The 16093-nt window shown below is 38.3% G+C and overlaps 1 protein-coding gene across 7 annotated transcripts in view; it reads left to right on the forward strand.

The window, feature by feature from the left end:
* MCC (MCC regulator of WNT signaling pathway) overlaps positions 1-16093 on the forward strand; it is a 183348-nt gene that overhangs the window by 95946 nt on the left and 71309 nt on the right. The window contains exon 1 of one of the 7 annotated variants that reach the window (XM_064403768.1): positions 5492-5511. The exons of the other annotated variants lie outside the window; for them this stretch is intronic. Within the exon in view, the coding sequence (XP_064259838.1) occupies positions 5509-5511 (3 nt within the window). The 5' untranslated portion in view covers positions 5492-5508. Of the gene's footprint in view, positions 1-5491; positions 5512-16093 lie in introns of those variants that run through there. 7 annotated transcript variants of the gene reach the window in all.

Raw genomic sequence — 16093 nt, forward strand, 5'->3', positions numbered from 1 at the left:
CCTTCAATGGAGATTTTTGAGACCCAGCTGTGCAAAAAGGCCTAAGCAACATTGACTCTACTGTGACCACAAGATTGGGCTAGAGATCAACCATCCAGTCTGAGTAATTTTATGTTTCTGGAGCATTCATGAGCCTTACACCATTCCACATCTTTCAGATTCACCACTCCTGATCTTCATGTCTCTGGGTTTGCTTCCCTGGTTAAATAAGGTTAGGTACATTGGATTAGCTCTAGTTTTGTAGGTTTTTAGAATATAGGTTGCATTTCCAAACATACCTCATGTACACTGACAGATGTATCTTTATCAACTGATAGGTTCTTTATAAAGAACTGATTTGGTCACCTTTAAAAACAAGGGTAAGAATTCAGTTTGTCAGCTGGGCTGGTATTTCCATGATGTCTGACAGCAGAGCACATTACTATGATTAATTTATAAAAGAAAACAGGGTGTTCTGAAATGACTGCAGGGCATGGCTTCCATGAAATGTGAACAAGTTGGAACTAAAATAAGCTATATCTAATATTTCAATTCCCATCTGAGGTCCTGCTTTCTTAACTATAAATAATGTACAACTCCCTTTTACATATAGTTCTGGACACTAGTGCTCAGTGTGGGTTGTATATATCTGTTCCTTTTTAGTCTACTTTCTCTTCTGCCTTATAGCTGCTACATTAAAATATTCTAAAATGTGATGATCTATAAAGCATTTTTTGTTGGTTTCTGGTGGGGGGGGCTGTATAAGCTCTTCTGGTTCCTCTGTTCAGTGAAGACAGATTGAAATATATTTAATACCTAGTACACATTTTCCAAAACAATGTTACTAAATATTAGTGTCTACAACAGGTAAAAAAAGCGTTTCCATATTCATTGCAGTACAACAATAAAAGCTTTTCTTTCATTCCCTCTGTGGTTTTGCTTCAGAGATAAAATCACTAGTGCATTTGTGGTTTTATGTGAATGAAATGTCTCTTCTCAATTACTGTTTCAAAACAAGCTTTCTAATTCCTATTGTCCTAATCTAAAAAATTAATAATTTGTCACCAGAAAACTGGCAGTGTCACCTCACTTTTGATTTTAAAAAATTCAGAGTTTTATTAGTTTCTGAAACAATTGTTTTTTGATGTAACTACTGTACTGTATAATTGATGCACTTAGAATAGGATAGTAAGCAGAGTTAACCTTATGGTGTACCTACCAAAATACGTTCATAAAATTCACTGGGGTCAGGATGGTTGGGTGATAGGACCACTGGTCTGGGAAATTAAGCAACTGGCTTCCAGTGCCAGGTCTGCCATTTTCTGTCTGATATCTGGGAAAAAAAAAAAAAAAAAAAAAAAAAAAAAGCAATCTCATATATTGTTGTCTGTGGAAAGAAGTATCATTACCCACTTCTGTAAAGTGTTTATGTGGTACCTTACTTTTCAGTCCAAGATTTTTACAGTATTAGTAGTTTTACATTCTCACTCTGGCTAGGAAATCCTAGGGATCCTTAACCAGTAGCAAGTGGTGTTTTCAGGCTTTAATACAGAAGAGTTGATAGTAATGAGCCTCACAAATCTTACCTTCTATGTGCTCCAAGAATTTCTCAATGTTCTGTTATTGTTGGTGTTATTCCGACTAAGAGTATGAAATAATTTGGGTTTTGTTTTTATTTTGGGGGGAAGGACTCTTTGGTTTGTTCTAGCCTAATTCTGTAAGTAACCTATTTCTGTTAAGCTATGATGTTGTTTTGATTTTAGCTGGGTGAGAGACTTCAGTAAAAGGTGATTGAGGACTATTTTTTCAAATCTCTGCCCATGTAATAGTTTTTTTTTAATTGTTTGAAATGACACAGTATAATTGGGTTACACTAGGCATGGAAAAGCCTCATCTTCCAATTATCTGTGGGGAGTGTGGAGGAGGAAGATGTAATAGTTTCGAAGTGGATGATTCAGACTGGTGGGAGAAACAGCTCCATCCCATGTGTAAGGATTAGAAACCCAAAATCAGCTCGGATAAAATTAAGCTACAATGTGGAAGGCCTGTTGGGATTTTGAAGGGCTGGGGTGTTCCCATATGCCTTCATTCTGCCCACAGCTGACAAGTGGGTTGAGCAGACAGAATGGTTGATTCTCACAGTTTCTGTAATTTTTGTTGGCAGTTCAGACTTGTCCATTGATAGTCACATAGCTGAAGATGTAAAACAAACCCCAATTTTCCCTTGGCTGATTGTGCTGCATTTATATCTCCTGCGGTGTGTAGTTCTGGGATATGGAATAGCACTGGAACTGTTGAATTGGTAACGCTGCAAAAATGTGCGTGAGTTGTGCAGAGTGATGTTTATGTTTAAGTGTAATGGTCTTGTCTAGAGACATCTGGTTTATACTGTCCTTGAATTCTTTTCCAGATTTCTGTCCTATTTTCTGATTTTGCAATGTGATGGAACATTTGCTATTAATTAGAAAAGCCCTTAATGTCCTTACTTAAGAAAAGCAGCTAACTCAAATCTCAGGAAACTCAAGTGTATTAGTTCAAAGCAGGATTGTCTAATTCACAGCACCATTTACTGACCAAGTCCCCACAGTCTGCATCACAACATATGAGAAAAGTTGGGGGTGACTACAAGGAAAGCATATGTAAGCCCTACAGCTGCATGTGTCTCTAGGTACACAGCCTGGTATCGTATGAAAAGGAAGGGATGGCAGAATTGATGATTCCAGAGTATGGCTGGTGTGTAGCACTGAATTATACAACCAGCTCTGAGCTTCAGGTAGAAGTAATTGCAAGGAGGGCTGCAAAATTGGTGATAAAAACCTCTCACCACTGTGGGATTTGGACTTTGGACCACTGTGGCTCAAAAACTTGGCTAGTCACAAGACATGAGCGTCCCTGCTCTGTTTTGTAATAGCAGCCCAAACTGGAATTTATGCTCATCTGAATATGGATTGGAAGAAAGATTAGAAAGATTAGAAAGATAAGTGCCTTATGGTATCCCTCAAGTTTGCAGGCTTGCAGACTTACTCTGAATCTCATGCTTTTGCTGGGCAGTGGAACTGACCTCAGCAAAATATCTTAACCAGGTTAATACAAATCCAGTTTTGACCCACAGCACCTGAAGAGATGGTGTAATGTTCTGCTAGTGCAGTGGGACAGTGAGACTGTTTCAGTCTCATTATGCATTTATAAATGGAACTTGAATGAAGGTTTTTGAGTGTGCATGAACTGTGCATGATCAGAGCTCAGAGAAGCAGATTATAAATTTCTCTGGTTCTCTGTTGAGACTGGGCAAATGGGAAATCTTGGTAACAGGATTAAAGAGCAGTACAAATCACATTTACAGAAATACTCTACTGGAGTTATTTGAAAATATAAATGTGAGAATCTCATATAGCTAGCGTGCACAATCTCAGGAAACATTTCTTCCCTTCCTGCCTCTTGCATCCTTTCCTTCAAGAAATACCTACGCTTAAATTTGACTGGATGTGGATATATGGTATGTCAGGACTATAAAAAATTAAACTGAAATTTACATATCCTAGGTAGCTAAACCACATTATGCATGCAGTTTTATGTTTGTGATTACAATTTCATAGAAGTGGAAGGGAACAGTAGGACTGAGTCTTGTTTTGTCTCCATTGTGGTAGTTTCATGTAATGTGTTTTGTATAAACTTTCTGTCCTCTGACCAGATTTAGTTCTTTCAAGGCATGTCGTGGGAGAGGCTGACACCTTTTTCCTCTAAAATATACGGTGTATATCAGTATGTTTTTATTCAGATTGGCACAGGCTTTCAGATACACTGTCTGGTTCTGGAATCTTAGAACAAGACAAGAAAATAAATTACATTCCCTCATTTTCTGGGTCAGGTCTGATTTTACTTTTTCCTCTTTGTTTTAGTGGACATTTGGATTCCTACTGATTAGATTGCTTTACAGTGATGTTAGCACAGTCAGACTGGCAGGAAGATATCCCATTTGTGTGACTCAAGAAAGAGCAAATTCATAGTGGCCTCTGTCGTTCCCTTCCAGTTGTTGAGACTGCAAAGATTATTTTGCAGAGTGCTTGGAGATAATGCTCAGTGGTGACATTGAACTGTGTCTGGAGCAATAATTTCAGGTTGCAATGTAGGGAGGGATTCTTCCTTCAGAGGAAAACTACTTGCTTGCTTTTAGTTTGTTCCCCAGCCCTAACCCCCTCAGAAATGTTAACATCTGCGTGGCTAGAAAAGCCTCAAAGTCATTCCTAGGTTCACTTAAGGAGTAAACATTTGAATAAACAGTTAAACATATGTTACAGAGTCAGTTGTGTGGTGTCAAGGGTTTGTGCTGCGAGTCCCAAGTCCTGCAGTCAGATTTCCAGCAGCATGGAAGTAGTAGGGCCTCTGATGATTTTAGAGGAAGAGTAAACAACGTAGTGATGGAGAAGATCTGTTGCTAGGACAGCGAGCCTTGAACCAAGCACAGAACACTCTTCTGTGGCTGTTCCCAGGAGTTTGTGGGGAGGAGGAAGAGGAATGTGTTTGGCTGATCAGGGTCAGGTTTGCAGGCATTGCCGCTTCTGCCCAAGTAGCCACTTCCAGCTTTGCTGCCTGTACTAACTGAGCTCTGTGCAACTTGTTTCAAGCCTGGCTATTTTGTAATAAAAGTTTTGTGTAAATTGCAGTCTGAGTCCATTTAATGACAAATTTAACCTGAGACTTGGATGAGATAGGTGCCTGAGGCACCTGTGAATGGAAGCTGTCTGTGAATGGAAGCCATCAATACCTTACTGTGTAGGACAAAATACTTGAAAATGGACTGAGACATCTGGGGACTACGGTTGCGGGGAGGACTAGGAACACTCACCTTCTTACTGCAATGTAAAAATAGAAAGCAACCAATGTTAATTTTCTACAGCTACCACTTCTTTTAAAAAGCTGGTTTATCTCAAAAGGATGTTAAAAGTTTGGTTTTCAGTATATATTCCCAAATACTCTGGCACATGGAGCAGTTAGGTGCACGTCAACAAAGAAATATCACAAAGAATTCCACTATTTTGAGCAGGTTAAAAAATCCCTCAACAAATCAAACACAAAACCATAAAGAAATAACAGGTTACTTTGTAAAAAAAGCCGCTTTTTTCAAGCAATAACATGTATTAAAACTTGACCCTTGCTGTTGGAAATCTGATCCCTGTCACACAGTCTCTTTTAAAAATATCTATTTACCTACCTTAATTTCTAGAGGTTTTGAGCTGTTACGTTGTGGGGCTTAGGTACCTGCGCCATCTGAGTATGCTGCTGCATACTCAGCATTGCAGCTGAAAGAGGCAGGAATGGTGACTGCAAACAGAGAGCGTACTAATTGCTCCCTGCACTTAGTTAAATAGCTGCCGCGGTGCATAACAGCAGGAGGGAGAGGGTTAATGAGGGTCTAATTCCATCCTCAGAGGGACCACTGGGCTGAATGGAAACAGCTGTTGCACTGCAGGCTCTAGGCTGCACAGGGAGTTGCTGGCAGCTTCGGTGAAGGGAGGGAACAGGAGAAGAATGGTATGTGGGGAAAGGAATAAACAATCCAGGAAAAATGAACATGTAAAAGTATCTTATGTCGGGACCCCGGAGAGGGGAGAAATCACAGCAGTCTGGAGTGGAGGAAAGGAGAGTTCAGGCTGGAATTGCAGACCTGAGGAGCGGGTGCAGCCACCTGTGAGTCCTTGACCTCCCTCGGTGAACATCAAGGCTTACAACTAAATCAACAAGTGGCACAGTGTTGGTGTAGCTTGGATATTGAAACAGCATAGCTGTCTAAATGCACGCTTAGCTGAGCTAGTGGGCTCTGATGGAAGGTGTGGGGATGTTGCTCGGGATGGATGTATGTGGCAGTGCTTCACCAGAAGTGCATGTTTCTGATGGTATTTGTCAAAATATGAATATGAAAGTAGGAGTTTCGTTAACTGAAGTCAGCCGCTCAAGAGTCAAGCTACCCACAGCTCTGTAGAATACGAGAGATACACTGAGATACAAGATGAGAGATATACAATTTGATACGAAAGATACAGTTTGGGTAATTGACACCTCTGACATCACTCTGACATCATGCCATGACGTTGTCACCTGTAAGTTTCCTTCTTTCACATACCCATAGTGTGCGCAGACATGTCTTGTGGTGCTGCTTGCATATCAGCAGCTGTTACCAGCATTCATACACAATAAGTCCCCAGAAATGCTTTAGCTGAAGACACAGCCTGCCCACTTCATGGAGGGGGAACTGCTAATGCCCTTACCACTGCTTTCTCCTAAAGAACTGCGTTTTTCCCTGCAATTGGTACAATATCTGAGGTACGGTTGATGGGAAGGACAGACAACTTTGAAATTCTCAGCACAGAGAACCATGGAATATACCCAGGAGAAAGCACAAGGATTGCATATGTGCAGGCTAGATTGTTAATGTAGTGGAAGTCAGTGATGTAATATATGCATAGGTTGAGGCTGCTGACCACAAAAAATCAGCATGGCCAGCTGTACAGTCAGGCACTGTCCTACAGGGTTGTGATGTGTCAAGCACCAGAGCTGTAAAACCGGAGTAGTCCCAAGAAAGACACCAGGGACGATCAAAAGTGGAAGAACTTGTCCTGTTTAAATAGATTAGGCATGTTAGCCTCAGATGATAAGGGAGAAAAAGGGATATATGTTTTGAGAGAGCTTTATAAACTCACGAATGATATGAAGGAGATCAGAAGGGACAAAAGTTATCCTTGAGGTGCAGAATGTGCAAAGCAATACCAGAGAAGCTTTACAGATGTGTTAAGGTAGCTCTTACTGTTTTCTTCTACTTCTGTCTGATTTGCCACTTTCAGAGGATGCTGGACTGTCAGTCTGTGGTCTGGTCTGATACAGCACTTCTTTAGTATGCTTTTTTATGCAGGAATTTGCTTTAAGATGTAAAAACTGATTTTTTTTTCACTGATATTTCTTCAGTGAAAAAAACATGAGTGATTACTGTTTCATTCTTAAAATTGCATTAATGATAATATTTCTTGATATGTCAAGATTTTAGAGCCCACAGAAACAATTGTTGAGAATGTAAATGAAATTGAATAAAAAAATTCATCAATGTAAGTCTTCACCTGAACTGTGAAATATTCTGTTACACAGATGGTGAAGCCATGAAAAATGAAAAAAAAAAAAGTTCCACTTTCATTCTGCTAGATTATATGAGTAATATGCCACATTCTGTATAAATATTCAATCACAAATGGTATATGAATGAGGTACGGTTTTTATGAAGAATTAATACAGAATAGCTTTACTACTTTGGAATCAGCAAATTTTTTGGCCTATGTGCTGTTGAGGGATGAAAAATAAACCATGTGTTAGATGGAATAATGCAGTGTTGATCGTTTTCTGCCAGGACAATTAACATGAGTAAAATATTTGCTCTACTTTAAACAGATGAGGAGGTGCTGCGTTGTGTTCCTCTTAAGATTCATGTTTCTATATTGGCAGCAAAGAGCACAAGATGTATTTGTAGAACCTTATGTAGATTTACAGCTGTGCCAGTTACTGCTTGAAAGCTCTTTATATGTCAGGCTCACAATGGGTCTTTTTGTATGGGTGATTGTTAGTGAAAGTGGTCATAATAAGGATGCAGACATTTTGAAGTGTTAAGTGGAATGTGTAACACATACAATGCCTTTAAATTATAAATTTTGTCTTCTCATGACCCCTGATTTGGTTTTTTCATATGTGCATGTGTTGGCATGCATTTGTGCGATATAAACAAAAGAAATGTATTTTATCAGAATGCTGTAGAAGCAACTTTCTATGCTGTCCTGACTTCCTTAGAGAATTAGTAATGTTTTTAATATTATTATTTGATGATTTAAAGCAAAGAAAATGATACTCAAGGAGAGCACAACAGTCTCAGGGGATGTGCACTTTCCATGGAACCATGCTTTGGACTCATAAATATCTATGCTATTCCTGTTTATTTAATAGGATTGCATGGGTGAAATACAGGGTTGAATTTGACATTCAGAGTCCATGATAAGGAGTGAATCTGCCTTGGGCTTGACAGAGACAGAAACATAATATTAGGAATACTCTGTAAATTAATCTCAGAATGTTAGAGCAGTTGCTGTTTTTCTGTGTGACTGAAACTTTCAAGTTTGGTAAGTGCAATTAAATTTTGAGTGTGTCTACATACAAGTTAAGATTAATTGTCTGGTAGACACATTTGAATCTTCATGCTTATTCTTTTGCAGAAAAAATGCAGAGAAAAATGCATATAAAATGAGTAGTCTTAACCCAAATATGAAATAGTGTGGTTAGAAAATGGCTTTTCATTTGCAGAAGTTTTTGACATTTAAGAAAATTGACATTTCTTGATGAACTAGAATATAATGTATTTTTTATACCACTTGAAAAAGAAAATAGGGACATCCTCACTTGAAGAAAAACTGAAGTTCATTTGTCAAGCCTTTGTATCTGAACTTATAATAAAAAAAGAAAGAAAATGAGGTCATTGTGGGAAGAGAGGTTAAGAGAAAAACATTTAATCTTGTACCAGGGTTTTCCAGACACCTTTTTCTTCCCACGAGTTTTGTAGACAGAGTTTTGAACTGGGCTGAAATTCTAACCATTGCATTCGTGAACACTTGGAGTAGCTTCAGTTCATAATTACTGTTTGTACCTCTGAATTACTTTTAATCCCATCTTAACAAATTGCTGTCACCAGCTGACTCAAATGCTCTAGCTTGGTTTTGTCATGCTACAGGCTCTTGATTTTCTGCAAATTTTACAGCTGCTTGCTTTTATATTGGGAGAAGCTTGCTAAATTGCTAAATAAATTGCTGAAAAAATATGAAGCCACTTGGAACGAGATGCTGTGCCTGATGCTATAGACAGAGATACCATTTTGGGTTATCAGTCCAGTGCATGGCAAAAAAAAATACTTCTCCTGAATGGAGTAATATGTCCAGGTGTTACTGAAATACTAAAACACTTATCTATACAAATACTTATTCAGTAAGTAAGTTGAGATCTGCCAGCTGTGCAGATTTATCTGTATTAGTGCAATTGATAATAAACATTTATCAATGTTTATTTTCATCTTCTTAGTTTGTGCACTGGAGGTTCTATTGCTTTAAATGTATGACTGGAAAAGAAAAATGTATTCATGCAATCGAGTGTTTTGGAACAGCTGTGGTTCATGAGCGGCATGTCTTTGTGCTGTTTGCTTCGTTCTGAAGGTAGTTGCTATCAGAAAGGAGTTTGAGGCATCATGCAGAAATCTTGCATAAGGTTTTCTGCTGGGTAGCACTAGATCTGAACATTCAAATAACTGGTCTCTGGAGGATGAAAGGTGATGGAGGGGCATTTTCAGTTTCTTGTTTCTCTGACATGCTTTTATCTTGCGGGGGGGCAGGAACCCTCTAGCGATTCTCAATAATGCAAATTGTGTTTTTCCAGATAGAAGAAGAGGTTTTAAGTGGAGTGTTTCAGTAAGAGATTTATATCAGAAGAGTTATGCCATAGAGAGCAAGAACTTACTTGAATAGGGCTGTGGACTGTTTTTAGAAAGAGGCAGCAGTTTGTTAGCATAGAGCATAGCAATTGTGCTTGAGTCTCTTCTTTATTCAGCATATTTTCATTAAGAATCTTTACATAAATATAAAAAAAACTTACTGATGTACTGAAATCCAGATAGGCAGATGCTTTTTTTAGCGTTTTCTGTTGTAAACAAACTCCGCTAGCAGTGTTGTAGTAACTGTTGACATACTCACTTCCTTATAACATACTCACTCTCAGAGATGATTCATCATGGAGCCTTATCAGGCCTGTATTTTGCAACAGTAATTGTTTTGTATCCAATTTGTTAAAATTATAAATTGAATAATAACATCCAGTGCAGTGGAAAACCTCAGCAGGAAGTAATGCTAACTGCTCCTGCACTTTGCCATCCATTTGCAAAGCTTTCAGTAAAATTAGTCAGCTTTTCCCCAGTGCATTGACCAGGTAATAAGGAAGAGGAGGCAGTGAAAAATGCAAGACTTGTGACTGAAAATGCCAGAATGTACTGGATATTTCTTATGAGAGAAGTACTCAAAGATAACTCACACAAGGTTTATGACATGGAGCTAGAAACTTCCTGCAGCAACTGAAGTTATAGTAGCATAAGTAATTTTCTTGCCTTGGATTTGTAGTAAGTCTGAAGAAATTAACTGCCCTTGGAGAAGTTGTGCATCCAGTTTTGGTTGGCTTTGGTGATGATTACTGGGCAAAAGAACTGACTTCTGCCTAAAACGGCGAGTTCTGGTCTGGGAAACAGTTGCTTGTGCTAAGAATTGACATGCAATAGTGAGACAGTGACCTGGGAATATAGCATGGACTAGTTTGAGATTTACAGCCAGGGGTGTAAAGGTGGTTGATGCTTAAAACCCCATAACCCTTATGTTTTTTTCTAAAAGCATTTTAAAAAACACTGCTTCAATATAAGTTGCGAGATCACTGGACACCTCAGCTTCTTTTCTACTTTTTTCACTCTGGAGAGGCTTTGACTGGTGGTTGTCCTTAGGGATGCTGGGCTTCCTGGAAGGAGTGGCCATCAGAAGACAGAAGAGGGAGTGGCTGCTGACAGAAGCTTAAAGGAGCAGGGAAGGGGATATGAAGGTCTCAGAGGTGCAGCTAACCTTGGGAAGGTGAAATAATTAAGAACTGTACTGAGTGTGTTTTGTTGCACATCCAACAAATTTTGCTGTTACATCTGTGAGCTCCAAAGATGATTAGCTGCTTCTAAAAATCGTTTTGGAATTGTACTTTTGGAAGTTACATAATGGACATTCTAATGTAAAGCTCTCTAGGGCATAAGCTGACTAAGGAAACCTGGACAAATGTTTTCTTTTTGTGAGTTTGAGACAATTGGACGAGTACATCCTAGAGGATTTGGTGGGGTTTTTTGTTTGTTTTCTGGGTTGAGTTGTTTTTTGTTTGGTTTTTAAATTGCTTATGGTAGAAACAAAGTGCTGATTGGACCTGGTAATACAGATCTTATTTCTCTAAATTTATGGTGACAGCAGATCACATGGGTCATTCTGGAGACAGAGATCCTTTGTTTTCTAAGTAGTTTTATTGCTATTCTACAGTCCTATCTTTCAAAAGAAGAAGTTATTTTGAGATAGTATTTGGAAAGAACTCAAGAACCATGAGATACTTCAGTAAATTATTATTAAATTAGCATAACAAGTAGTGTAATGTTTGAGTGGTTCTTCTTAAATGGTGATCTCTGTTTTGAAAGATCTGTATTATTGTCAGTCAGAAGAAGGTGAGGCTGAAGGAGGAAGTTGTTAAGAAAATGGCAGAAGTCTTGGTAAACAATCCAGTGTGGATGAACTTACACCCTGTCTGGAATGTTGCAGCCAGCACTGGACTGTGGGTCACCATAATGCTAAATGCAGAGGATTGAGTGAGGTGCATTCTGGGGATTGGTTTTCCACTCATTTTGTTCCTGAGGGGCAAATAGTGTGCCCATCACCTCAAGAAACTGGAAAGGAACAGAGGCAAGGAGTTTGGCATACTGAGATTTCAAGGGAAAAGGACCTGCGATGAACCTTGCTGTTTTTCTCCTGTGTTAATTTTCTCTGGGGATGTTGGGCAGAAGAGGAGATAGGAAAAAATAAGTCTGTTCTCTTTCCATTGGTGCAATGATCAAGAGATAATTTGCCTTATTTAAATTATGTCGAGAGTAAGGGTAAGGCAAGTAAGAATGCTAAATGAGTTCACTGAAGGGGGATAAAATCCTTCTAAGACTGGATGAATGACCTAGCTACGACCCTTCCTAGCTCATTATTTTGTTGTAATTTATTATTATTATTTTTAGTTAAAGAAGGCTTTAATACTGATTGCAGAAAGTATGTTGAAACATGAAGACAGTATTTTGTTCTAAGCTTAGTCTCCCCACAAGCCCATTTTCATACCCTGCATTACTGTTGTTTTGCTCCCTCGCTGGGAGCAAAAAGTTCCTCCTCTGGAAGGTAAAAGCAAGGCTGACCTTTCCTGCACAGTGTAGATGCCAGTTCTGAGGCCATTGGGTTGGACATGTGGGCTGCCCTGCAGTGCCACATGGAAGGTTCTTAAGAATCCCATATGAGTGATTTTGCCAGTGTGTAATTGTTTTCTGCAGTCCCCAGATTCAAGTGTTAGTCTCCTTTTGTTATTTTTAGGTCTCACTATTTGGCTTTTCTTCTCATGTCATCTAAAATTTTCTATTCAATGATATTGTAAACGTCTGTTTGAATAGAAGTAGAGCCATTAGTCTAGGCCTCAGGCATACTCAAAAGTGCAATTAGCACCATGGTCCATTCATCAGGTATGAATTACCAGATTAATTTTTGAAGGGAAAATCTTCCATGATTGCGTTCTTTGTTTTTTCCTTTAATACATTTTAAAACTGATGCTGCTCACCAGAATAACATTAGTTTACCTCTTCTGTGTACTTCTACAACAATCTTTATTGTATTTTCTTTATGGAACTTTTTTTTGCTTTGATTTAGTTGGAATAGTTTTTTTTGTTTGTTTTAAGAAATAGTTTGAAATATTCACAAGTGCCTGCAAATGTTAATTTTCCTTAAAAAAACCCCAAGCAAACTCAGTTGAAATTGTTTATACATAATATAAACAGATTGAAAACATCTTCTGCAGATTTTTCAAATTAAAACTGTGTCTTACAGAAATTTGGTCTTTGTTTTTCTAGAATTTGAATGGCTCCATCCTGGCAAGTGTTGGCACATTATTTGTTTAGTATTGCACAAGAATATGAAGTAACTGTCTAATGTTAAATATTATAATAATTGCCTCAGAAGCAGAGTCACAAAATGTCCATTTTGTATGTCACTTTGAAAATATATAAGCTTTTTATTACCACGTAACAGTTGTTTCAGACATAAAATTTTAGGGCCTATTTGTAGGCATATCCAGCAATTCGGTGGTACCAGGTTTTTTTAGTCATTTTGACTTTGCCTTGGGTAGTTACTTACAGGGCTGTTGACTTTGGTATTTCAGGGCTCTGCTCTACAGATCATACAGCTGAAAATGTCTGGGGTATATCGATCTGTCATGTCACTGCTTCTGGGATATGGTTATCCTTTTATGTTTTTTCCCTTCCATTTTGTCAGTAAATTTACAGAAGTTGAGTTTGATTACATTTATTTCATCACATGGACCATAAAAAATGCACCTTTTATGGGCTGTGGCTAGGAGAAGGTGGCATGAAAATTGTGTAGGACAGAGAAGAAAAATGGTTGAGAGTAGCTACACATTTATATAGCAATCACTTTAAGTGTTGTTTGCAAGTAGTGCCGATCTGTGCTCCTGATAAAATGTAAACTTGACAACACCTTGGAGTTTTATCTGTAACAAATGTCTGCAACATGAGTTTCATATTTTAACGTCTCTCTTAGAAAGATTTTTAAGCTTCAACTTGACTTTTGTTTCTTTTTGTTTGGGTTTTTTTCCTGGTTGTGAAGCAGTGCTGTGATTTCTTTCACATTACTGTTTATGTAATTTTTTCCTCTGTACCTTGTTCACATGTCTTCAGTATATCTACCTTTCCTTAGCATGAAAGTTTCTTATGCACCTCAGCAGGTAAGTGCCAGCCTTGTCTATACTTTCCCTGGACAGCCCTGATACTGTTCTGTAGTGCCATTTATGAAAGTTAGCAATCCACAGCACAACCACAGCCCTGAGATTGCTGAAGGTTCTGTTGTTCTGTCTCCAGATGTGTTTTTCACTATGAACTTACATCACCAACCTTTTCATTCCTTGACTGAAATCCCTCCCTTGAAGAAGAAATGTATCAGAAAATATAATGGATAGACATTTCCTGTTTTGCCCTTTCTGCACTGTTAGTTGGAGTTCTAACTTGTATTTTCCATGTTGTCCTCTACACCTATCATCTCTCATGTTACAAAGCAGCTTGGGTTTTAAAAGCCATTATAGTGTCCGGAATAATTTGATAACAAAATAATTGGAACATTTTCAGAGAAGAGGCAACATTTTTAATATTTAATCAGATGTTTTTATGTATAGTGCCTGTCATGAAACTAAGTAGTTGCAATACATGGAAAATGTCCAATTGTGGTTATTTACACTAAATTATGCAAAATGGCAGTGGGAAATAAAAAAGAGGAGTGAATGTACTAGTACTCTCTGACCAGGTTCTTTTAGACAGTCCACATGTGGAAGGTGTGATGTTTAACATCAGATTTATTTATTTGAAGATAGTTGATGGTACACAGGATTTCTGTTTTAGCATCGTATCACAAAACACAATGAGAACGCAGTACAGATACAAGTCAAACACAGCAGAGGAGAGCAATTGCAGGGTGCAACTCAATCACAGCACCAGTGTGGTTCCCAGCCTCTCTCTAATGTAATCACCACCACCACCCTGGGCATCCCTGGCTTTGCCAGGAGCAAATGTGTGAATTGAAACTGGCTCAAGCTCATCACTCGCTTTGAAATTCTGTCAGTTGATTATGTTTTTATAGTTTTTATTTTGGGCTGAGCCATCTATAACACCCCACGCTGGCCTGGTAACACACTCTTACACATTCACACTTCAATGAGCTTGGGGAGAAATACACACCAGCTGATTTTTACAGCTGTTGATAGTTGTTTATCAAAATCAAAACCAACCCTCAGGTCCTCTTGATGTTGAGATCCAGTCAGCCTTTTTTGCAACAGCTGTGCTCAGTCCCACCCAGCCACATTCTTCCTGAGCTTCATGGACACATATCCTGGCCCATCTCTGATCCTTCTCCCATGGCAGAGCTTTACTGATCAGCCACAGAGGACACACAGAGAATTAATAAACTGGGCTTTTGGTGTTTAGCTGCATTGTATTGGTACATAGTTTGGTATGATTTTATGGTTCCCTGGTTATGTCCAAGATTACTTTTCTGAACATCAGTTCACAAACTGGTGTGCAGCAGTACTGTAGCTAAGGAATACAGGAAGCAAGAGGAAAAAGATAAGATTAGTACTTTAATTTCACAGAGAATTACGTGCATAGGTCCTTTTTGTAATTTCTCTGTTGAAAATAGCAAACGTGCAGTCAGTACATCTAGTTTTAGCAATATGGTTTAATTAGTCTGGTTCCAGGCTGAGGGAATGAAAAATGTGGATCAGATTTAGTGGTGAGGATCACATTTCACAACGGCTTGGAAAAATGCTGAGTGTAATAGTAATTTTAGTGCTTTTCAGGGCTTTAACCTTATCATTTTTCAGCACCCTCATTCATTGCCCTTTGTGATTTTCTCTTGGCTTTTTTCTTGACATCAGAACACTTCTAGCAGTATGTACAATAGTACAGTAGTCACCTGCTTCCTTGGCATTCAGTTCATCTTATTATCCCATCTACTTCTGTATTTGTTTCCCACAAAATACTTCAGAAATCTGACTGCCCACAAATATTGTTCCTATTTCCTGCATAAAACATTTCACAGCACCAAAACCAGTCTTCAAATCACACTGCAAAATAGGCATCACATATCATGTCTGCAGTATGATATGAAACGCTTGTAGAAGCAGGTGAATGATGTGGAAGAAACTGCATTCGTAGAGGCAGCTTGATCAGAGGTTAGGAAGTTGCTTTTCCTAAACTTGTTCTTACGGTTTTATAATTATATTACCTTTCAAAACTTAGTTGTACATTGGTTTGCATTTTAACAAAAGTATATTATGCAGTTTGTTACTTTGTATTAGTAATATATTAATAATAAATAATTGTTACTGTGTATTTAATATAATAAATCCTGACAGGTTATATTGGGTATATTGTGTGGTGTGTATGTTTCCGTAAGCAGCTCGCTACTGTTACTGCGGTAAAAGCTCAAAGAAATTGAGCTAAGATAGGTAATGAATTTTTTATTTATCCTATGCATCTAATGTATTTTCTTGCTTTCTTGGATGATAGTAGAGAAGCAGATTGGTTGGCTTGTCTGACCCTTCTTGTCTTTGTTGTCACATGTTGACCCAGCATGTCCTGTTGGACAGTTTGGGTGCCTCAGCATCACAACCGTGGTTTTTTTCTTGATGGAATTGGAGAAGATGTATTGGATCAATACAAAGTTTT

This window comes from Passer domesticus, chromosome Z (assembly GCF_036417665.1).
Source record: "Passer domesticus isolate bPasDom1 chromosome Z, bPasDom1.hap1, whole genome shotgun sequence".
Taxonomy (NCBI): Eukaryota; Metazoa; Chordata; class Aves; order Passeriformes; family Passeridae; genus Passer; species Passer domesticus.